A 24,931-nucleotide genomic window follows, 5' to 3' on the forward strand; every position below is an offset into this window, starting at 1 on the left:
ACATATACAGTATATAAATGTTTAACCTAACTATCTAAATTTCTGTTTTCTTTTTACATTTGATATAAATGACAAGTGTATGCACTACTTTAGCCAAAGGAAAAAATGTTGAGGCAAATTTTTTATCACAATGTAACATACTGAAATATATATACAATTGATGTCACGGGACGTGTTTAAGTGGTAATTTACCATATCAAATTAAATAGACCATCAGATTACATTTACATTTATGCATTTGGTAGACGCTTTTATCCATAGCGACTTACATTTCAATATCCTATACATTTATACTAAGGTATCTGCAATCCCCTGGGATCGAACCCACAACCTTTTCAATTTGAACATCAGAGTTAGGTTAATGCATTTTGGATTGGATACTTATCTGGTGGAACTGGCAAATGCAGAAACCCTTTTATTTAAATCATGTCACAGTCTTCTGCAGGCAGGGCTGTATGTACCGACCCAAACACAGAAGGCAGGCTGCGTCCAAATGCAGCGTTACTGTAATTACACAGTGTTTGCAGACGGCTTGTGTTTACTGACTGGATTTGTTTCCAGTGCGCATCAAAATGAAGCATTTGTGTTTGTACGGTCACCGGTGGCAGACACAGACAGTCATTTGTCTCTATTAGTACAGCCAAACACACAAACTATTGAAGCCAGAGTCAAATATCTCTGCCACAGCTTCATTACTTAAAAAAAGACAATGTAGACTGTGCCCAATGATTTTGAATTACCCATCTGATACACTACACATTATATACGTTGTGAACAAATACAAAAGATTCATAGATGAAGCACTCACGATTTAAGATTATGTTGTTCTTTAATCGCCCTCATGTTGTTCTATAGTAAATAACAGTGAGTGTTTCTGTACCATAAAGAAGAAATTGTAAATAAACCATATGCTTAGTTTATACCATCACAGTTCAGTTGCGACCATGTCTTTAAACCACTAAAATGGACAAAATACGTATAAGTGCATCATTAAAGTTTCAATATGTCTCGTGTGTTATTCCATATCTATCTACAATAACATATTCATTATTTCATAAATGTCCAGTGTTTGAAATTTAGCGGCATCTAGAGGTGAGATTGCAAATTGCAACCAACTGCTCTTTCGAAGCACTATGACGGCTGCACAGGACAAAGATGTCGTCACGTTTTCGTAATTATGAAACATATTCTGTAGAGCAGTTTGTCTGGGTAACTGTACAAACAACATGGCGAATTTCATGTATGGTGACGAGTGGTCTATATGGAAATTCTAAGGTGAACAAAATACATTATGCTTCCTTAAGGTCATTTTACACATCTGAAGACATAGTTATGTATATTATATTGCATTTCTGTCAATAGATCCTCTAAAAAAATACACTTTGGACCTTCAACTTCATTGTTATCCATGTGAGATTGTTGAGCTTTGGCATAGTTGTTTGTCTAGTTTTACTAGTTTTGGTGACTTGTCTGAGTAAAACGTTGTGTTATTTAACAGTGAAAGTAAGAGAGAGAGAGAGAGAGCAATTGAAGAGCAGTGCTATTCTCTGTCTCTTATGGCAATTATCATGCCAGTGAAATTACAGCTGTCATTTTTCAAAAACATAAAAGCATGGGGACACATAAATGCTTCACCATTTAGAGGTGACAAAAAGCCTGTCCTCATTCACATACACAGCTGTCTATCTGTCTGTCTGTCTCGCTATCTCATACTATGCAGCATGTATAATGATTATTTTCATATTTTAATCTAATTCTACAAAATGCAAGACAGAAAAAAATAAACTTTTCGGACAGAATGTAAATGTAATCTATTTATAATATGAGCAGATGCATGGAAACCTCAGCGGTGTGTACCCAAATATCTTCCTGTGCAGCAACATCAATATTACTATTGCTCATGGTTAAAACCCTGAGTATACACCAAAGCAAAGTTTCAAACTTTGATTTATCATCTGAAATTGACAAGTGCTCAACCACACCAGGACACTCAAATCAAAATTTAAAAGATAATAATTTATTAATAATTCACCTGGCCTTCTGAGCACTTTCCATGGTAACAGCTTATGGTTTATGTCATGAAATCAAACTGCATTGTTACTGGAGATATGGAGTTTGTTTTCGTAGTGAACAATTTTAGTGTTTTTCTTGAATCAATGCTAATGCGCTCTTGCTTTGATTTGCATCTGTTGTTGATGGCAGTTTCTGAGCTGTGCTTCTGTTCCAGGTCTTGGCATCTCACAGCTGGCACTTGAAAAAGACACATAAAGCTTCGGAATTGAATTGTGTGAGCAAACCCTATACAAACCATAGCTGCCATCACTCAACCTAAATCAGAGTAATGAAAACTCATTCACAGCTGCTCTTATGCGCACACACTCACAGGTTTTTAGTGTCCGTCCTGTCAACAAGATATTTTCAAGTGGAAGTCAAACCAAGAAAAGTTCAAAGAAATCCCACCACACTAACATACTGCAAAGTATGCAGGCTCTATGAGACGGCATGTAATATTCAAACTTTTGTGAACCTTTTAACCCAACAGTTCTGTTTAAATGAGTAAGGGGACATGGTTCATTGAGTAGGCCTATATTTATTATTCATCAGTCTAATCTTCTGATGCCTGCTTGCAAGTTGCAACAAAAAATAAATCTATTTTTAATAATTAAATACAGAATTATTTTTGTGCAGTGTGATAATAATATGATCAGTTTATTTTGTTTTTGATTGCAGGTGTAAGGGACCACTGAGTCCTACCCACTTCATTTACATGCAAAACATCTCTTCAGATGGGACTTCAGAGGGAAAGGAAACTGCTCTGGGCTTAGAGAGTGTTATGACCTGATAGCTGGACCTGCGTGTGGGTGTAAGGTTGAAATGACTGCAGGGAAAATTATGATCTTCACGAGTCATATTTGAATCTGAAATTGTTCCATTTCTTATAGCCTCACAGCTATGTTTAATATGTATGAACCAGTTTGAAGTGCTTGGCCTCTCTGTAAGATTAGAAAATATTGTCCTCAAAGATATAGAAGCTAAGATCAGCGATGGCATGTGCAAGGCTGTCCACAATGTTCTGTCGAAGTATGAGTAAACGCATGGTGAACATACCATAATTATTATTATAGCTCTGCACTGTTTTTGGACAAAAAAGTACATTTCAGCTTTTTATTAAAAGATTACAAAGACATTTTTTGTGGATGAAGGATTCAGAAACATACATTTTCCCCCCACAATCAAACTAAATTATTTGATTGTCAGTCCTTATTTATTTTAAATAATAAATATTTTTGAGGGCAATATCATGTAAATACAACGTCAAATCGTGTTATATGTCTTACACTAAATAGTGCTTTTCTAATACCTTATGGCACATGCACTCTAGTTTTAGGAATGAATCAACCTCCACCTAATTGATTATTCCACAGACAGCATCACAACGCACTTCTCCCGCCCGTGTGTTCCTCCGCCACAGTAATTAATGCGCAACCGAGCAAGACAGAACATAGACGTGCCCTCTCAACGTCAACTGCGATAATATTATATTTGCAAAGGAATTCAACATTTGCTCCCGAGGAGTGGATAGACTTGTTCGTTAGGAGAGATGCTCTGGATTTTACACTACGTCGGACTTTGTGCCCAAATTATCAGAGCAAATATGGAAGTGGATAATCGAGTCTCTGGAAACGGTATGTTGAAGAATATATGACATGTTTCCTAAAGCGAGTGAGCTGCATCTCTAAACACCTTTCTTAAAATGCTACGATGCTTACAAATTATGTCTAGGCACCTCACCAAGTTCTCACCAGTCTTTATTTGAGGGGCTTTTATATTTATATCTTGACATCGGTGTGTAATTTCAATAAACAACAAAAAATAAAGTTATTTGTGTAGATTCCTAAGGAATTGTTGAGAGAATATGACACATTTTCTGATAAAGTGAAACATTTTTATTATTTTTTTCAACATTTATTTAAACAATCAGATGCGGTTTCAAATGATCAACTTGTAAAATAATAAGCTTGCAGGTTCATGAACAGTGAAGTTTTTTTTATTTTTTTGTCTAACATCTTGAAGTCTCACAAATGTTCAGACCTTCAAGGGCAATGAGAACCTGTCATGCATTTATTAGGACCACCCAAATTCTGCACAGTCAACACAGAGAACACTCTCAGAATTCATTACATAGCCTACTTTATAATATGATCTACAGTTAGTTTACTTGTAAGAAAAGTCTTGACAGACTCCACTCAACTTCATATGTAGTAAAATGTATGTTAGTTATGTTTTAAAGTTGGTTGCATTTGGAGTGGAAAGGTTATGGGTTTGAATCCTAAGGAGCACACATATACTGATGATAAATGATTCAATGTACATGTTTAATGCACCATCGCTTTGGATAAAAATATCTGCCAAATGCATGAATATATATATATTCACTTGTGATTGGCCTTTACTTCTGGTTGACCATCTTTTTGTGGCTTAAAAGTAGCGCCGAAGATACAAAACAAGATGCGTTCCGATTTTTTTTACAAAATCTGCTTTTACTAAATTCTATAATTGTGTTCAATCTATTCTTTTGGACCTCAGGTAGGCTACTATTGGAAATTGTTACTACTTTAGCAACTTTACAGTGTTTTTTTGTTAGACCTCTCGAACTCTGCTGTGAAATGCCTCTTTTATTTCCCCTGATGTTCAGTGTTAAATGTTTTGTGAATGTTGTGTGGTTTCATCATTAAAAACAGAATGAGCCTGATATTGATTGGTTATCATTGAAACACTCTAATCAGTTAGCACACTACAACCAGTCATTCCACTGGGAGTTCATTAGAGTCCAGGTCAAGCTTCCAGTAGACCCTGACTGTGTTTTAAATCGAATGCAGTCTAGCCAGCCTGATCTAATGGGAATTTGCAACCATTTTACGAGGTGGGTAATTCGTATGAATTTGTAGGATGTTAAAAAGCAATACTGAAGCCCCTCCGTTAACCCAACCTCTAAATTTAATGTCAAAATGCACAAATGAGACCATACAAATTCATACGAACTGGTGTAACTGTTTTTAATCGAGATTTCGTCACATGCTCAGAAGTTTAATAGATATCCATAAGACTGGTCTAATGAGTAATGTCTTTGAAGTCAATATTAGGCCCTACTTTGATTTTAGATAGACTTACAAAGAACAAACTGGAGCTGTTGTTTTTATGTGACTACTTTATGTTTAAAATTTTATGAAATATTTTATGTGACATTGCATAATCTGCAGTTTTTAGATCAGTTAAAGCCGGTTTAATAATAATCTCACACAACTTTTTTAGGTCAAGAACTGCACAATATGCCATATGACTGACTTGTAAAGCAATTAATCACGATTTGTTTCGCAATTTGTTCACAATTGTTTTAAAAGTTTACAACAACAATGTTTAGGGATGCACCGATATGTAAATTTTGGGTGATTAACGATAATCAATATTTCTTTATCATTGGAAGCCGATAACCAATATATTGGCCGATATACATTATCTAAATATACATTTAAAATAAATTATAATTCCATAAAACTGCAACAAAAGGCAAAAGGTGGACAACTGCTTTTATTTGAAAACATCGACTGCAGAAAACAAGGTAACCATTAGTTCACTTTTTCCCACTGAAAATCATATACCAAGCCACTTTACACAAAGATTAAAGATTCTCTAGTTTTCAAACTTTTCTGGTACATTTTTATTTATTAAACAAATTATAGATGTTCTTCCAGAGCAACCAAGAAAAGTGTTTTTACTGCCACATGTCTTACAGTTTTCAAGACAGAAAGCATTCAGACAGCAGTCTGATTTAAACAATATCCTTTTGTTCCTATAATTTACACATTCATTAATACTGTACCTACATCAACAATGTTTTGCTAATACCAGTATTGGAATGATGACGACAGAAAGACAGTAATGTACTGTATTTTTATTGTGAGCAGCAGACAGCTAACAAAGTTTAACATGAGGAAATGATTTATGATCTGCTATAATATATCTGCGTAAATTATATTATCGGTCGATACCGAGAACATTAAAAAAAGGCATTTATCGACCGATACTAATATGGCCGTCAATTTATTGTGCATCTCTAGTTTTTATGTACCTTGCATACTTTAAAGAATCCAGCGTTTAGTCGATCGTGATGAGTGCTCATTGGCACAGATACAAACACGACAGACTTTTTTTGCATCAGATGACTGTGTGGTTTGCAAGCGGACCGTTAAAGAGCGCAACACGCACGTCTCTCCTGTTATTCAACCAATCAGAAGATGACTTTGAGTCTGCTGAAGTTTCCCAGAATGTACTGCAAAATGCATCAGACGGTCAGTCAACGGTCTGAGGCTCAGACTAGTTTAATAATGACTATAGAGGGCTTTGTTCAAATAGCAGTATCCAGCTGAGTATGACCTCAACTGTCTGTCTTCATCAATATGAAGAGATTAGACCAAGCAACCCCTTGTTGAGCTAAAAAAGAACAAATGTCACAATAAAAAATCAACAACCATTTTGTCTTGGGGTTTTTTCACACAAACTCTGTCATGTAGGGTTATACCTGTTGAGATTGAGAGTTGAAGGTTATGTTGCATCTGACTGGATTTGTAATTTGATAAAACAGACATTGTGGTATTTTGAATGGTTGGTGGAGTATTCCAGCTGTGCTAAAATAAACACAATAAAGTAACAGCAATGACTTAAAAAAAACTGTTTACCCAAGGATGAATGTCTAACATTGTATGTCAGGGCTGTACGGTTACTTTTTTTGCACATATCACTGGTGCTAGAGAGGCTTAAAGTTTTGTAGCAAAGGTCAAATAGTTGAAGCACAAGAATAAAAAGTGAAGTTCAATACATAAATAATGTATTTATGTGTGCCTCAAATTAACCTCACACACGAACAAGCACAACGACAAACGGACATCACACATACAAGTGGCTCTGTCTAATGCGCCTGCCAAACTGTATCGCACATTTTTCCGTGGCAAGTGCAACATATTTTAAAGTTTTTTTTATTTTACATAATTTTTAGCCTTCATATGCATACATCAAACACTTCGACTTATGCAATCCAAAAAGAGCAAGAAGAGACTGATCTCAGAACTGGCATTAGCACAGCTACTGCTCACTGGTAACATATCACATGTTACAGGTCAAATGTAGCTTTGCAGTTCCTAAGCACATGCACCACTCTTCTAAACAACGGTAATCACAAAACTGAAAAATATATCAAAGTCTTCTAAAGAGAAGTGAACGCACTAACAAGTCTTTAACTTAAAAACATGTAAGTAAATCATATTTTTTTAAATTACTCTCCAAATGCATTCAGATGCAAAGCATGCTGGGAATTGGAAATCCTTCTCTCCAATGGTGTTGAATTAAATTGTTTGAATAAGGTAAAGTGAACAAGGAGTAAATCTATATTTTGGGATTTAGTAAAAACTTAGAGTTAATTAAAAATAATCATTATACTTTACTCAAAAGTAAAAAAGTGTTTCAGGAACTTAAATATTTCAGTAAGTAGAACTTTTTTATAAAATTAAGTTTACATTACTTAATCTGTTTGATTATTTTTAACATTTGGGCCTAGAATTATAAATCCTGTCAGTGCAGTCCTATCAGTCTGCATTTTTTATTTATTTACATTATTTATATATTTTCTGTTTCGTCACATGGTTTTTCATTGCGTGTGTTTATGTGTACGTACAATCATCTTATATATTTTCTGTTTCGTCACATGGTTTTTCATTGCGTGTGTTTATGTGTACGTACAATCATCTTTTACCCCAAGATGCATCGCATGTACTGTATGTTGTACATTAATTATTACATTTATTACATTTTCCATTGAGCACAGGTCAATGGAGTGTGTGTGAATCGTGCCGGTGTCAGTGGACGAGCTGTAGCATGTTTGTTTCAGTTAACATTATCTGCAGGCCTATGCCTGACAAGATGAGAAAAAAGATAAAGGGAGGAAAAGGTTTGAGTGCATTTAGATGACTCGACTATTACTAAGATGTGTAAAATACTTCTAAATTAATTCCACATTGGTCTGCCAATTTATTGATCCTTTCCTTCTGTGTTTACTGAATATGTTTTAAAAATGACTTATTTCTTACTTGTCTCAATCCCTCTTTCTCTCTCTCTCTCTCTCTCTCTCTCCAGCTCTGTTTACTGAGGTTCCTCATGACATCATGTCGCGGGCTGGAGAGGATGTGGAGTTAAAGTGTTCCTTCAGAGGGGCGAGTTCCTCCTCCGTGTCTCTAGAGATACAGTGGTGGTACGCTCGACACGCTCAAGACTGGCCAGAGAATCCTGGATGGACAACCAATCAGGAAAGCCCAAAAATTGCCTTTGTTTTACTATTCTCACATTATTGTATTAGAAATGAATGTACAAGAATATAAACTATCCTTTAGAGCAAACTTTATATAATAATTATAGACATTCAGAGACATAAATAAACATTGATAACCTGATTGTTGCTTATTAACAACAAAAACATTAATTTCCTGTGATCTGGTTTTGGGTCACTACAGGTCCTTCCACAAGAAGATACATTAATCAGGGAAACGAAAATAAGTGTGAGTTTCTCGTTTAAACATTTTTGACAATTTTTATATAATTTGCAAGAGTGTTCTTGTTCAACTATCTTATACTTATGTTCAGGTGGTCAAAGTGGTCGGCAGCAACATTTCTCACAAGCTCCGCCTCTCCAGCATCAAATCCTCAGACGAGGGCACATACAAGTGCAGAGTCATCGATTTCAGTGAAAGTCAAGCTCAGCAACACAGTGTTCAAGCGTATGTTCAGGTACAGCCAGCTGATCTGCTCCAACAGGTACACACACAGCTGCAGAATAAAGGACCAGTCCTTCTCATGGATCAGACGCAATACTGGAGCAACCGTCAGCTAAAAGATGGAGAACATAAAAACAAGTCAAACAAATACAAACCAGGGGATGAAGACCATCGGATGATTCACCATAAGATAGCAGCTCAGATGAGGCAGGAAATGGACCATCAGTTTCGAAAAGTGGGTCTTCAACACCATCAAAAGGTGAACAAAACAAGAGCTGGAAATAAACAACAATCAGAGAGCAGAGAATTAATGTAAAATATACTGTAAATGTAGGAGTGAATTCCCTGAAAATATACTAACCTGATAATCATATGAATATTTTATCATCCCACGGATGTGCACAAGAAGCGCATGGATGTCATTTTAAACCATTCTATTGTTCCTGTTATTGACTAAAGTTAAATGACTATTGTTATATTGGTTCATCAATATTGATTTTGTTTATGGCTGATTCTGATATGAAGATTTGAAAGATAAAACACTGAGGCCACATGATGATCTTGATATAGCATATATAATGTTTGTAGCTACATCTATGTATTATGTTTACTCATCTTTGGTCACGACTATTGTGTGGTTCATTACAATCTTTGACGTAATAGTTTCTAAATGATGTGGTTTATTAAAATCTTTGAAGTAAAAGTTAATAATCGGGCTTTTACATACATGTTTAATACTCTGAGCATTTTGTAGTACAAATTCTATTTCCTTTTTATCTGCTGGGTTCTGATTTGTTGTCCTGTAACTACTTTAATAATTCTGTATAGATGATCTTATATACTGTCAATTCTGTATTCATAAAACACGCAACTGAAGTTTGTCTATGACTTTTTCATAATAAAGTTAAATTCTGGGCTTTTAGAAAGTTTTGACCTTTCACTCTTAACTGTGTATACCTTAAGAATGAAATATATGCAAAGTTATATAAGGGCAGACCCCCATCAGGTCGTGGGACTTGTGATTTGGCTGGGCACACAATTTAAAATTTTAACCTAGATTTTGGGCCCATTTTGAGACTTGTTGCAATTGACTTTATCCAAAATAATCCTCAATTGTGTAGTATGCTAAGGATTATTTGATTCCTTTTCTCTTTTGTAAAATGAAATTTCCATAGCACTAATGGCCTTAGAAAAATCCAAAGATCTAATTATTTGACTTTCATGCTCGTTGAGAAACACATAATGATTCTTCACTGTTAATAGTCTTAAATTAAACACAATACAAACACTAATATTTCATCGAATGTAATGATTTTACATTTAAAAAAAAACATTTGAAAGAATTTGCTCTTGTTTTTCAGAATGCGTCATCTTTGTCCGGATTTTTAGATGCTCACCAGCAGGAGTCGCCAGCATACGGTGTTTATTCACAGAGGCTCGAAACCTCACAGACTCTACTGAGCAAAAGCGAAAGGATTTGTCTCCCCCTGGTGGCAAGGTCTATGACCCTCCAAAATATCAGCCCCACTGGAAAATTGTCTTAATAACATGCCCTCAGTGACCTTAATAGCTGAGTAATATTTAAAGAAAAACAGTCATTTTTTATTTAGTGACCATTTACATTTAAATTATTTCGTCATTTACTCAAGTTGTTTCAAATCTCTATGAATTTCTTTGTTCAGAAAAACACAGAGAAAGATATTTGGAAGAATGCTTTTAACCAAACAGTTCTTGGCAACCATTGACCACCATAGTAGGAAAAATGGTAGTCAAAAGCCCATTACAGGATTAGTATTACCTGGGGAAATGTCCACGTCTGTAATTTGTAAAGTAAAAATTCCCCCACAAATTACCTACCATATTTTGACGAACACTGAGGTCCTGTGATAATATTAGTCCCGTGCGAATCGCCATCTCTGTGATTTGCCAGGCATTTTTCAAGGTTTATCCACCGTTTGCGAATAATGGAGGCTGTTTTGAAGTGTTTGATATTAGTTTGGTTGCTGTCATTTCTATACATTGCCAAAACTGTTGTTTTAGGCACCGGGGAGTCTCCCGTTTATTTACTTATCATGGAAACACTTGTAAAATTGTCAGAATTTGAGACCCGTGATCGAGAACCGGACAGAAGATCAACCCCGTCGCGGGTCTCAAATGCTGACAGGTACGGTCATAAATCTAAAACACCATACAACAATAGGCTATACAAACTTTACACAAAGCCTTGCCATCACACCAGGGAATTAAGTTAGTAAATTTGAGTAAAATTACAAGCTTCACTTATCCCGTGTGAATGCGCCCAGTGAATTACAGATGTGTGGAGGTCATTTATAAATCACACGAGGTCCCCAGATAATACTAATCCCAAAATAGGGTGTGATAGGGTTAAAGAAATATGTTCTACAGATTTGGAACAATTTAAGTAAATGATGACAGAATTAAGAGGTGAACTGTCTCTTTAACAAAACTGACAGCACTTCGGGCTTAAACAAGAACACTGTGTAATACCTTTAATCATGCACATAAAAATCTGAGTGGAATAGTGTCCTAATCACCACTTTTCTTCAGAAGAAATGCCAGGAAGAAAGGAAATCCCTAGTTGTGCAACAACCCCAGGGCATTGAAATGTCTACCCTCTAAGGTGTCTGGGAAGAAATTTGACAAGAAAATATAGCCTTAGGAATGACTTTTAAGGGTTAGTCAATTTACATTAAGATTACATATTCGACCCAATGCGTTTGTCACTGTAATAATCCATGCAATATATTTGATCAACGCAAGGCCAGACACGCTGACTGATAAGTGCAGATAAGAGTCTGGAAAACTGTGTACATAACTGTGTACCTTGTACTACTTCCTACCTATTGACAGACGATTTACTGATTCACGATTAACTGCTTTCAATGCCTGAATTACCACACAATGTTGCTGATAATTTTGTCTTTATATGAAAGATGGAGCAGGTTTAATGTCAGTATCAAATTTCAAATGCAACACATTTTCTTTCCACAATTCAACATTTTACAGTGAAACGTTAATCAAAATATTTTGAACATTTTCAAGGGTGAGGCTTGATTTTATCCATCATACATTGAGTAAAAATTGACTGTTACATAGACTGATGAAAAAGAAACACATTGATGAATACAAAGATACATGAAGCAAACATTTGACGTCTTTCATCCAAAGTCACATTGTTGTTGAGTTTTCTTATGTTCTTATTGTCTTTTTCATTGTAGTGTGATTGTTTTCATAATCTGCCGCTTTCTTTGTGCTTTACACATCTTAAAGCAAACAAAACCAGAAATGTTGCATGTTGTAGGAATCAATTCAGTGTTGTACAAATACAAGATGCATTGATAATAATCATTGCATGGTTTTCTCCATTATATACTACAATATACTAATAAAGAAGCCTTAACTTTCACTTTCTTACAAAAATATTGTATAGAAAATATATATTGATAATAATCATTGCATGGTGTTCTACATACTACAATATACTAATAAAGAAGCCTTAAGTTTTCACATTATAACAAAAAATGGTATATAAAAAAGATATATTGATAATAATCATTGCATGCTGTTCTCCGTTGTATGCTAGATTGACATATTACAATTATGCATTTGGAAGACACTTTTATCCAAAGCGACTTTCATTGCATCATCCTATACATTCATACGTATGTATCTGCAATCCCCTGGGATCGAACCCACAACCTTGCGTTGTTAATGCAATGCTCTTACCACTGAGCTACATGAAAGCTTTCTACAGTATGCTAATAAAAAATATATAGTTATACACTGACAATACTGATAAGTAAATGTAAAATAAAAAGATGAATCTCTAGCACAGCAATGAATGATCTTATTTTCCGATGATGACATTCTTGTATCCTCTAACGTGACCCAGCTTGTCACTGTCAAAATCCACCAGAAGTTTGCGCAGGCCGCTCTGCGTGGGAGTAAAGTAGATTTTAACTTTGGCCTCCGTCCCGGGCTCAATGCTGCAATCCAGTCTGGATAGAATAAATATTTGCATGTTACACTCACTTGTAACCACACACCCTCAATCCATCTGATATTCCTTGATTATTGTTTTGCAAGTGTAAACGGTTTGACCTCAGTAACAAAAGATAAGTGCATGTAAGAATCGTTAATAACTGAACACTTGAATCAAGAACATTTAAATTTGAGTCTGATTTCAGATGTTGGATCAGAAGTTTAAAGTCAATAGTGAAGATTTGTGTACGGTTCTGTTATAATCGCAATACAAGCATAATTATTTTTTTTTCCATTCCATTTTCTACCGCTTATCCGAACTACCTCGGGTCACGGAGAGCCTGCGCCTATCTCAGGAGTCATCGGGCATCAAGGCAGGATACACCCTGGATGGAGTGCCAACCCATCGCAGGGCAGCATAATTATTTGTGAAACGTTATTATGAGCATTTGAAAATGAGAACATGAACACTTGATTTCAACAATTTTGGGGGGGTATTGCTAAAGGTGATTTGTTGCTAAAGGTTGCTAAATGAAGTTGCAATGTCATCACAAGAAAGGACACAAAACTGTGTCATTGCATAGAAAATGCATCAAAAATAATTCTTTAATGCCACTTTGACCATTATAATTGTTTTCTCATGAGGCAAAATTGCAGTAATTTCTTTCTTACTTTGAAATGATTAGTTTTCTGAACAACAGACAGCATCGATGACATGTGACCTCAGTTAGCCTTCGAAATGAGACAGCTAGTGTATGTTGTGACTGAAAAAAATCTATGTAATTCTGGGGGAAAACATATATACTTTTTATTAATAAAGTAATTTTTTTTAAGTTGCTTATAGCCAATTTTGTTGCTATGTGTTTGTCTAAATCTATCAAAAATGTCATGATGTCACTCCTGATATTTGACTTCTTAGGTATTGTAGAATCCCTGAAACAGTTCTTGTCTTGAACTGTTTTTAGTCTCTCGTCTCTTTACTTGTGATAAAGTCTTAAGGTTATGCACGCAGTTTGGTTTCTTACCTCTCAGTAACACTACGACCGCCTGTGAGATTGGCTCCCTCTATTGTGAAACAACAGCCTTGTAAGGGATCTGGCAGCGGGTTCTGTATGGTGAGTTCTGCTGCCAGCTTACGGTTCTCTTTGGGTTCTCCAAGAATCTAGAAAATGTGTTTACATTAGAATGCAACTGTGATTATAATCAGACCCCATGGGCCAACTGCATAAAAATAGGTTCTAAGTTAGTCTGGATCTCAATTAGACCAAACCAACTTTTAATGTAACTGACCAAGATATGACCATTCTAATGAGATGACTTGTTAGACTAGTCTAAGAAGATATGAAAAGTGATAAAGGTGACTGTGAATGGCTGTCATGGTAACCGTGAAGAGCATCCTTACCCTGATTTTGATATCAGGGTTGTCCAGCACAATGTCACGCATGGCCATGACTGGTTCCCTGGTGCTGTAATCTATCAGTAGAGCACCCAAACGAATCAGGTTGTCCTCTGTTAGATTGTTACAATATTTGCTGTAGTTCAACCTGAGTGGGACCTTCCTCTCTGAAAAACATACAATAAGATACTTTTTGTAAAACAAACCATCTATACACAATGAACATCATGTTGCATTGAAACTCCCACCCACCTGCTCCAGGTGCGAGTTCGACATTGAGCAGATCTTTGAAGCCGCACTCACTCCCAGTGACTCCATTATAAGACAGGACCCGCGACGCAAACACCAGACGACACTTCTTTTCCTCCTGCGTTTTATTTGTCACTATGGCGAACACGTCAAAGTCGCAGCCTTTCCTGATGTCCGCAGACAGCTTGATGGTGATGTGCAGCCCGGGGTTTGGCTGCTGCTGCTGCAGTAACTTGTTCTGGTGGTTGGCTTTCTCAAAGACCGCTCTCTCCTCCGCAGAACCTGGAGGAAGGATTGTGCATCATTACCAGCCAAATCCCGTCCACATCTGAAGCTTCCATTGAAATATTTAGGCTACTAAAAAGTTGTCGTCACCAAATTTTCCAAACGAGTCACATATTTCATGAAAGGGGTCGGTTGTGTCTACCCGCCGTGCTATGATCCCTCCTAAAGTATAAACACTCTACAAGGGCTGGGATGTTTTTAGTTGATGATTGTTTGTTTAGCATTCATGTTTTAGGAGAATGTACATTTATTTTGAGTCTATACTGTACATATACTGTACAGTGCATTCACGGAAATTTGAGAAATGTGATATTAAAGACACAGTTCACCCAAAAATTTAAATTCTGTCTTCATTTATTCACCTTTAAGTTGTTCCAAATCTAAAAAACAGTTATTTGAAATATATGTGGAAAAATGCTTGTAACCAAACAGTTCTCTGTCACAATTGACTACCATAGTAGGAAAAATTACTTTATACATTTCTTTGCTCTGTTAAACACAAAAGAAGATATTTTGAAAAATGTAGAAAAATGAAATAGTTCGGGGGCACTACCATCATTTTTCCTTCTATGGTGGTTAACAGGGGCCAAGAAGTGTTTGGTTACAAGCATTCTTCCAAATAGGTTTCTCTGTGTTCATCAGAACAAAAACATTTATACAGATTTGCAAGAACTCGAGGGGGATGATGACAGATCTTTTTATTTTTGGATGAACTCTCCCTTGAAATTGTTTATTGACCTTTTACATTTATAATGACACAATGTCTTGATAATTCTAAGTGGAGTTTGAGATTATGTTGAGATGTCATATGTATTCTAACCATCTGGATATTTGTACAGGTGTGTGATGTCCTCTCTCTCGTCCCGGCCCACGCTCTTGGTGCTAATCTTCTGGCCAACCTTTCGGTCATTCACGATTTTGCTTGTGCTGCCATCTTTATACTTCAGGAAGTACACTAAATCTGCGTTCACCTCGGCGAACACAAATGGAGCGTCGTACTTCATGGTGAGTTCACCCTCCTTTATCGCCCGCACGGGAACCGGTCCGCAACAGTACACCCCTGAGAGACACATTTAAGAGGTCATCATTGGTCATTCCTACATATTTAGTATATATGTTCCTGAATTGCAGAGAGCAACAGAAAATGAGACACACCTTCACTCTTCTCCTGTGGCGTCGGGTCACTCGCTTGCCAGCCGTCAAAGCCCTTAGGAAGTTTAGGTCGGGTCATCCAGCTCTCCACCCAGCAGTGGTAGTTCCTGAAACAGATCCATGAACACATGATCAATAAGTCTGTTTGATTTAAAACCACAGTTCACCCAAAATGAACCCTAGTGACAACGTGACTTAAATATCTTTAAAATTGACTAAATTCATGTCAAAGATTGAAGTCCTATTGATGATTATAAGAACACTTTGATTTGTTTTCTCAAAATAACATTTTCAAACTTCAGTCTGGACACAAATGTCTTTATTGAAAAAAAAACTTTCACCCACAAACTTTAGCTAAAGCTGTGGTTCGTACCATATCATATCTCTGCTTGTGCCATCCGGTTCACCTTTCTCATTGACATAATGCTCGATCAGGAGATTGCTGTTGGTATCGTGGGCAGAAAGGTAGTTTGTTACGACTCTGCATGGAATCCCCAGAGCACGAGACACTGAGAACGAGACAAAAAACGTCTTCTGTTTTGTTCGGTAAGAACTGGATTGCAGTCAGATACATGGAACAGGAAATAAATTCACACACATATTCTTACTTTAGTATAATGTTTTACGTAACAGAATGTAGGAGATGTTGAAATACCTGTGCAGGCAACAGCTGCAAACACCCAACACTGACCATAGCGCACAGCCGCGCAGGCCGCGCTGTCCCATGTCTTCAGAATGTCAACACTACCCCTCCACGACATGGGACTCACCCCACCATCAAACGTGTCGTTCCAGCATCCCTCCAGGACACCACTGTCTCTGTCATTGCTGTTTATCTAGAATTGGAATTTAAAAATTTGTGGTGTTATGAAATTGCATTGTAATCCTTCCGTTGTCATCCAAAGTCCAAAGGAGGGACAATTTAACATGTCATATATTAAAAGTAGTTGACTCTGGACGTCTACGCTTCGCATATAGAGCATTGTGTTGTTTATGTTGAGCATGTGGTTGATCTTTAATACAACGAATAGACCATCTTACCATAGCACTGAGCACTCGTGTGACGTAAATGACGTTTCTGCGTCCAGAACAGTCCTTCCCAGGGTTTCTCTTGTGTTTAGGATTCATGTCCAAGATTCTCAAACAAGCGTCCAGTATGCCTTCCTCAAACTGAAGCACACATCACAACAGAGACACATTTCAAACATACTATTTACTGTATTTACTACGCAAAAAATCTAATTGGTTAGAGTCATTTCAACTTAATTATAAAAACAAGTTCCATAACTTATTGTAATGAGTTGCAATAATGTAAAAACAAAGATTAAAAAAAAGTTGAAAGTTTTAAAGCTATTATAAAAAAAGCCAAACAATTGACTTTTAAAGGCAATTTTATTGTAACTAAAAATGCTAAACAAACAAACTGTGTACTGTATTAATGTCACTGATAAAGTCTACCATGGTTTTATAATTACATAAAAAATACATTAATACAAATAAATCTTTTTTTATTAAAAAATAAACTTAATAATAAAAAAAATTTAAACACATTTGTCTGTGCACTGTGTATATTAATTTTGTATTTAGAAAAACATACACATACATGCATATATTTAATAAAAATATTACACATTGGTAAATATAAATAAATACATGTAAAGATTTCTTAAATATATATATACATGTACTGTATGTGTGTCTGTATGTGTTTATAAATACAAAATTAATATGCACAGTATAAAGACATATATTATTAAACACAATTTTTTTGCTGATAAAAATGAATGAAATTAACCATTTATGTTTGATGTTCCATATTATTGCAATATGATGTTTGTTATTAGATTGTGGTCAATGGGCTTCAGAAGATAAATTAATTAATGATATTTGAATTATGCATTTGGCCCCTTTTCCAAGACACTAACATTCAAAGTTATACATTTTATGTTTGACAGGATTCGGCTATGTAAATATTTACACTTACAAATTTTTCTTTGTTTTTCAAAAAAAACTCTTATTTTTGTTTTATCTGTTGTTAGGGAGTGATATCAACATATCAAGAATGTTTAATTGTGCTCGTGTTTGTTTTTGGTACCTGTCCAAAGTCCCAGGCCAGCGGTGTGGGATAATCTACATTGCCCCTGAAGATGATACCATCCTGAGCCAAAACATACTCCGCCAGTTTTTCCTTGCTGTCCATATACACTACATCTCCTGTAAATCATAATATGTTTGTGCGTGAATCTTCACAAATTCCTGTTGATACCTGCCAGTACCAGCTTACAATTAGATACTACGTTATAATCAAGCAGGGAGTAGAACAGGATTTCCTGTTGTCTATCACCTCAAGGCACATTTGCCAAAGAATACGCAATATACTCAAACACATCTGTTATTACTTACCGGTACACCAGGGGTTGAACAACAGAATGAAATCTAATTGAAAGCGAGCATCTAGAGTGAGGATGTAGCGGCCGATGGGCGCGTCAGGGGCCGCACACACAGAAAGGCAAACGGTGTCTCCAGGCGGACTGGTGACCGCTGCACTCCAACATGTGTTGTCGATCTCATCGCTTAGGTTGAAGACGGCCCTGGTGCCGTACTGCTCTACGGGCTGTGGGCCTATCGAATAATCACAGTGATTAAACATTGGAAAGAATCCATCCTTTGTTCCAAAACCTATAGTGCGGCCTTCTGAGATACTCCCATTTGGAAACATTTGTGTGTGTAGGAATCACAGATGTAAACTGAATTTGTAGTTGTGTTTGTACTGTATGTGGAAAGAGTGTTTTATGATCATATTCCATCTTTTTTCTTTTTCATCCCAAAACTGAAAATTACTTTTTAAGGGTGTCTGAAAGTTTCTAGCCCCTGATGTTCATATGTTTGTATATACTATAGTCTATTTCTGCCTAAAAATTACATTTCTTTCTTCATTTATTCATCCTAATGCCATTTCAAACCTATATGACATTCTTGATTCTGCAGAAAACAAAAGAAGATATTTTGAAGAACGTTGATAATAAAACAACATTTTCCCCCATTGACTTGCATTGTATGGACAAAAAACCACTGAGACACTTCTCTAAATATCTTCTTTTCTGTTCCATTGAAAAACAGAGTGATTAATAAGCGTTAATAAATGATGTCAGGATTTGTATCTTTGCATGGATTAACTATCCCTTTAATTAGTTTTACCAATATTCCCTTGGTCGAGCAAGATCATGCTGTCGGAAAAGCAATTGTTGATGGTGAACAACCTGACGTAAACCAGTTTGGACCACTTCAAAATCATGCCAGCTGGTCTTTTCAACAGGCGGCTCTAAACCATGTCATGGCATGTGCCCACAGCTGCAAGCTCTTAGTCTCTGGGAATGTAAGATCTGATTGAGTCCTTGACCCCGCGACTAAAGAACAATGAACAGACGCACTGGAGTGAGATGTACTTGAAAGCATTCCAGAACAGTGCTCCTCATTCCAAAGCTTACATTACATTTCCTGTCAGTATAATATTACAAATCAAACACAAGTCATGGTGTTATTGTGTTGACCCATGCTGGGAAAGCACTGTAGTTATCACAGTGTAAAGAAAAGGAGTAAAGTCATCTGTAACATCAGAGATAAGAGTGTATGCAATCATTCACCACCATGCAAAATTCTGCATCCCTCTGATAGGAGGTTTTGGATGGTTGCCAGAGCGTGCTTATACGTTCATAAGGTGCTCTGTATGTTCGCAGGTCCACAAAGGCTATACCTTGTTCATTGTCATATATTTATCTCTATGGCTGAGATCCCTCATTTGAAGGATCCGAAACACCTTTAAAACAGTTTCCAAAACATTAATAAGTGGACAACACTATAACTTCTGAGAGGGGTAGTGGGGATATCTCCTCACAGTTTCCGCTGAACAAGCCAAACATCTTGTTGTCCTGAACGTAAAGTTATCTCAGAGTGAACAGACCTCTTTCCCTCTGTGTGCCAGGCTTAAACACTGTTGATGTCCTCACTGGTCAATAACACATCCTAAATATAACATCCTGTTACATGCAAACGGCAGCTTGACTCTAGCCAAAAATAACAATTAAGATCTTTGCTATCAAAGAATATGGTTTGGGACACAAATTGGCCTTTGACATTTGTTCCTACATCAAAAAAGGCAGAATAAAGTTCTCAGAGTTAAGGGTGAATTATGGTCGTGCGTAGGACCGTAGCTCTGCGTAGCCTGACGTGCACCATGTCAACTCAATGCGGACACTACGAGCACTGTGATTGGTCTGTTTCAACCCCTTCCTAGGGTCAAGAACTCTGATAGCGTCATGTTTACTCATATGCATTTTCGAATTAATTATTTAAATTATTTGTTCTTCTGTATTTAACATTTCAACCTGCAACAAAAGTGACTGTTTACTTGCCGCTATCACTGCCAATGTTTCTCAGACAGCGTACACAACAATAGACATTTATATATATTAACAAGATGCCTTATTGTCCACTGTATAGTCCGTCAATTCTGCCGCCACATTGGTGAGGGCCAAAGCCGACTACAAAGACATACGAGTGAATGGTGGAGCTCAACCATGATCAGAACACAAATTATTTTATTCTGTTGCTTGTCTTGTCTATAACATATCACTAAACATGGTGCCATTTAGTGAATTCTCACAAATAACAGTAACAAAAAACATTCCCTTATGCAGCAAGAGACATGACAAAGTTATACACTAGGTATATCGTAAAACTTGGAAATTGAAACGTGATTGTGATTTTAATGCCGAAAAAGCGCAGCTCTCCCATTGGGTTCAGTGGGTTATTAGTGAACAATGTTGCCCTCACTAATATGGCAGCGCCGTTGACCTATCGCAGCAGCGGAGCAAAGCGGTCAATGCGGCGTGTACTGTAGGTTTTTATTATCCGTCTCCTATCACCTACTTCCATTTCCATTTATGCATTTGGCAGAGGCTTTTACCAAAGTCAGTTACATTGTATCATACTTATTTGTCTCTTGCAATCCACTGGGATCGAACTCATGACCGTGGACTATACTGTATTAGTGAACTAATGTAGGGAATAGTGAATGAGGGTTTAGTGGGCGATTTCGGACACAGCCTATGTCTGTGTACACAATACGCTACTTCTTCGTCGGCTCTGGTCTAAACCCTTGGTAAGATTTACCTGTCTCTGCCTTAATGTGAAGCTGACTGACTCCAGGCTGGTAAGATCCCGAGTTGAGGTACAGGTTGATGGTAAAGGGCTGCCCTCTTCTCACGATCAGTCGATCCGTGCCGTTTAACTCTGTGTGGTGGTCTGTGTTGTTAAACTTGCATGCAAGATCCCAGGTACCAATATCGAGAGCTATGAGAAAAAGGGATGGAGGTTATTCTGCTGCAGGTCGACTTTCACAGCAAACAAAGAGAAGCTGTACAAAGAAAGTAGACTAAAATGTTGCATTTAAAAAAAACGGAAACAGAAAGATCTTTTGGACCAGCATTGGACCAGCATTTTTAAAATCTTCTAAAATGGTCTATAGAGACTACAATTCAATCCAGATCCTATCAATCCATCTATTGTTAATGAATAAAGTCAAGCCTCGTCCTACATTTATTTCTCATTAACTTGAAATGTAATACAGATGTAAAAAGTTTGTGAACATCATTATGCGCAGTCCAAGAAGAATGGTTTGACAACCATGGTAGCTTGGTGTTTGTTAGTGCTTTATTTCCATTTTATTAGACAACTTTGAAAACATACCACTTTCCAGAATGCAGTTGCATTGTTTCTGTCGTCACTATTTGCTATAAAGTGCCAGTCCTACAAAAAAAGACCTGTTGGGTCGTTTGTTCCAACAGCATATTACGACCTATGGTTAAGTTTTAAAGTTAAGTGCCCTCTAGCTGTCGTAAAAAACAGTCTCATGTTGCATGTGATAAAATGGCTCTACCAATCGAGCAACCTGAACTTCAGATCAACATTCACATTAAACTCCTAAAAACATCAAGGTGAAAGTTTTTGTGGAATCGTCTGCTGCCGGTGGAGGTGCTGATTAAAAAGAAATGCTCCTATAGGTCGTATTTTAAGGAAGGGACAAATTACCTATGGGTTGAAGAATAGGTTATAAATCGCAACAAACTGCTTGAACTAGTCGACCATCATTTCAATGCATACCATTCATGCCATTTACAACTAGAATAGATTTAAAGGGGTCATATGGCGCGAATACGTGTTTTTCTGTGCCTTTGGTGTTACGTATATGTAGCCCGTGCATGTATTACACACATAAAATTGCAAAATTGTAAGTGTCGGAACAAATTATGTATTCTATCTAAAAGCGAATGCTCACCCAGACCTGCCTGGAACGCCTCGTGTAACCACCCTAGTTCGTGTATGATTTGACTAAAATCTCCCAAATGTCTGTCAGACTCTGGCAGTATTCAACCAATCAGTACGCAATGGTTAATTGGCCAATCATACACCACGCTTTTCAGAGCAATAAGCTTTGTAAAAAATCTGTGCGTTTCAGAGAGGCGGTGCAAAGAGGAGATACAAACATGCACGGTATGTGGAAAATACAGCTTCTTATTACCTTAAATCATGAATACACATTGCATTCCATCTAAAACAAACGATAATATTAATTTTAGCCGTGTCATATGACCCCTTTAAAACCATATTATCTCCCATGTCCTGTTTTCCATCTGAACATTTCCTTGAGGCAGGTGGGGTTTGTCTGTCTTTTCCCTGAAGGCTTGAAGAGTTTGAAAGGAAAACGCCTTGGAACTTTCACACAACTTTCTTTAACGGCTGTGCTTGAGATATTGTATACACGGCGGAATGCTTGTTTGACACAATGTCAGTTTTAAGTTAACAATTGCGAAGGGACAACAAACCATCTGTGATTAGAACTGCAAAAAATACTGAGTTAGAAACTTCAACACAACAGTTCCTCTTACGAACGTCTCTGTTGTGTTCTGCTGACATAATGTGTCTCAGCTGGACCTTGACCTGCATGTTTTAAGGTTGAGGCGGTGATGTTTCTAATTGGGCCATCTGTTTAAGATGTCAAGAATGTATGTTGCATGGGGTTTATGTTTAACAGATGCACCCTTGGTAGGGCAGTTCACAGAGAAATATAGACAGAGAGGATGTTGAATGGGTAGACAAATACTGTACATACTGTAGTATGTTGGAAACTAACTAACCTGTAGTGAGCAAATTTGTCTCAGAGCAAAAAAGGGAGTGCAAGTGTGTACATGTGTGTTTGCATATTTGTGTAGATTAGTAGTTTATTTGCTCTGTGGGGTGTCATCTGGTTTCTATCAGATCTGCTGTTCTAATCTTTAACAAAGCTTTAATCCGGGTTTTTAAAGAGATGCCTTCTCCATGTGTGTGTGTGTGCTTGGTCCTCTTGGCTAACACACCATTGACTTCGATTTGATGGTTTCTAAAAGTGTATGAAGCCCTGACTGTCTGTAGGCTATAAACTTGGACATATATTATGTAGCTAGAAAGATTCCCGAACGTGTGCGATTTGATGAGTGCAAACGGACGAACAAACAAGCAAACTTTGCCTGAGGAATGAGAAATAATAAGTCTTTGAATCTCCTCCCTTATTAGATTATTTTCTGTAATTGTCCATGTATGGTTATGTGACTGCGGTACTATTTTAATCATTAAGTAAATATTTTTAGCTGGTCACATGGTAAACAGCTGTCTATAGTCTCTTTCATTCTTAAGCCATAATGTCTACAGAACCTCTTTCACTCAGATCTGTGATGTTTACATGCAGAGGAGTGGAAACTACACAGCAAACAGAAAAACTTAAAGGGGAGTTTACAGTAACACTTACGCAGGGTGACGCCACACTCCTGAATACACTGAACTGTACATTCATACAGAGCAGAGATGCCCCAAAATGACCTACACGATCAAGTGTTCATCTTAATGCCAACACCTCCATCCACAGTCAAACAGATATTAAACACAAGAATAAACATCTTGAGTTAATAAGGTTTTAAATTATAATTAAAAAGTGCATTTATAGATGTGCACATTCCAGATAATTGTGTTTTTTAAAAACAAAAATTAAAAAAACGAATAAAATAGCACTGAAAAAACACAAAAAGTACAATTTATTAATATTCCAGGTGATGCATAGGACCTATCCTTATTGTGCAATATTTAACAATAGACAATTTGACAGGTCAAAAGTTAACAAAATAAGACAAGCAAGCAAATGCATTGATCATTTCACTGTTACAATGGAAATGTGTTATAACTTATTTGTTTAATAATCTTGGGTTGAAAATGACTTTAGATGCTGTAAAACTATGGATTAATCAGACGTTTTACATATATTAAATTGAATGAAACTAAATGAACCATTAGTAATAGTTAGGTGATAGTCACATTACCAATGCAAACATGATAAAAACTCTTTTCATGCTCTGTGTTGAGGCACTTACCCATGTCTATAATGTCTGTGATGTTGTTGTGATCCTGTTCAGTCTGTGATATTCAGCATGCGCGACGCACTCGGGTCTTTATTGCCCACTGCATGTTTCCTCTGGACGCGTCACAGCGACGCGCCCACCCGTGTGTGGGGAGCGACACGCCCCCTCTTGCGAAAATTAAACACGGTTTTCTAAAGTAGCCACATTTTAATTATAATATTTGTTGCACAACCATATTAAACAATAAATATCCATTTGTCAACAAACATTATATTTCTGGTCACACTGCAATAATATATAAATCACTGCGGTAATATATTCAAAACAAAATTCGCAAGTTTATCAATCAATGTAGTAAGATAAACACAAAGTAATAAATATAAAACCATTACAGTTTATATTTTTAAGATAAAATCAAGTATAAGGTCATCTTCCACTGCTGGGGCTCAGTGGTAATAGTATGACGCTGAGAACGTCAAGATCATGCGTTTGATACCAGGGATTGTACATACTCAGAAACAAATGTATAGTATAATGCAATGTAAGTGTATTGTTTCAATTTGATCCCTATCAAATAA

At 36.7% G+C, this 24,931-nt stretch overlaps 2 protein-coding genes across 2 annotated transcripts; one reads left to right on the plus strand and one right to left on the minus strand.

Annotated features, from left to right (window-relative positions):
• Positions 1 to 3,497: 3,497 nt before the first annotated feature.
• On the plus strand, positions 3,498 to 9,676 carry vstm2l (V-set and transmembrane domain containing 2 like). Its single transcript, XM_056750991.1, has 4 exons — positions 3,498 to 3,686; positions 8,188 to 8,354; positions 8,559 to 8,606; positions 8,692 to 9,676. Exons 1-4 carry the CDS (start codon positions 3,602 to 3,604, stop codon positions 9,136 to 9,138), a joined length of 747 nt encoding a protein of 248 aa, XP_056606969.1. The 5' UTR covers positions 3,498 to 3,601; the 3' UTR covers positions 9,139 to 9,676.
• A 2,081-nt stretch (positions 9,677 to 11,757) lies between these two features.
• Positions 11,758 to 24,446, minus strand: tgm2b (transglutaminase 2b). Its single transcript, XM_056751200.1, has 13 exons — positions 24,366 to 24,446; positions 21,079 to 21,258; positions 18,310 to 18,528; positions 18,002 to 18,120; positions 16,948 to 17,076; positions 16,562 to 16,742; positions 16,280 to 16,415; positions 15,910 to 16,013; positions 15,575 to 15,814; positions 14,473 to 14,751; positions 14,227 to 14,387; positions 13,850 to 13,986; positions 11,758 to 12,841 (listed from the first exon to the last, which is right to left on the minus strand). The coding sequence occupies exons 1-13, from the start codon at positions 24,367 to 24,369 to the stop codon at positions 12,691 to 12,693; spliced, it is 2,040 nt and encodes a 679-aa protein (XP_056607178.1). The 5' UTR covers positions 24,370 to 24,446; the 3' UTR covers positions 11,758 to 12,690.
• Positions 24,447 to 24,931: the final 485 nt, after the last annotated feature.

Source organism: Triplophysa dalaica, chromosome 6, assembly GCF_015846415.1.
Source record: "Triplophysa dalaica isolate WHDGS20190420 chromosome 6, ASM1584641v1, whole genome shotgun sequence".
In the NCBI taxonomy this organism is placed as follows: Eukaryota; Metazoa; Chordata; class Actinopteri; order Cypriniformes; family Nemacheilidae; genus Triplophysa; species Triplophysa dalaica.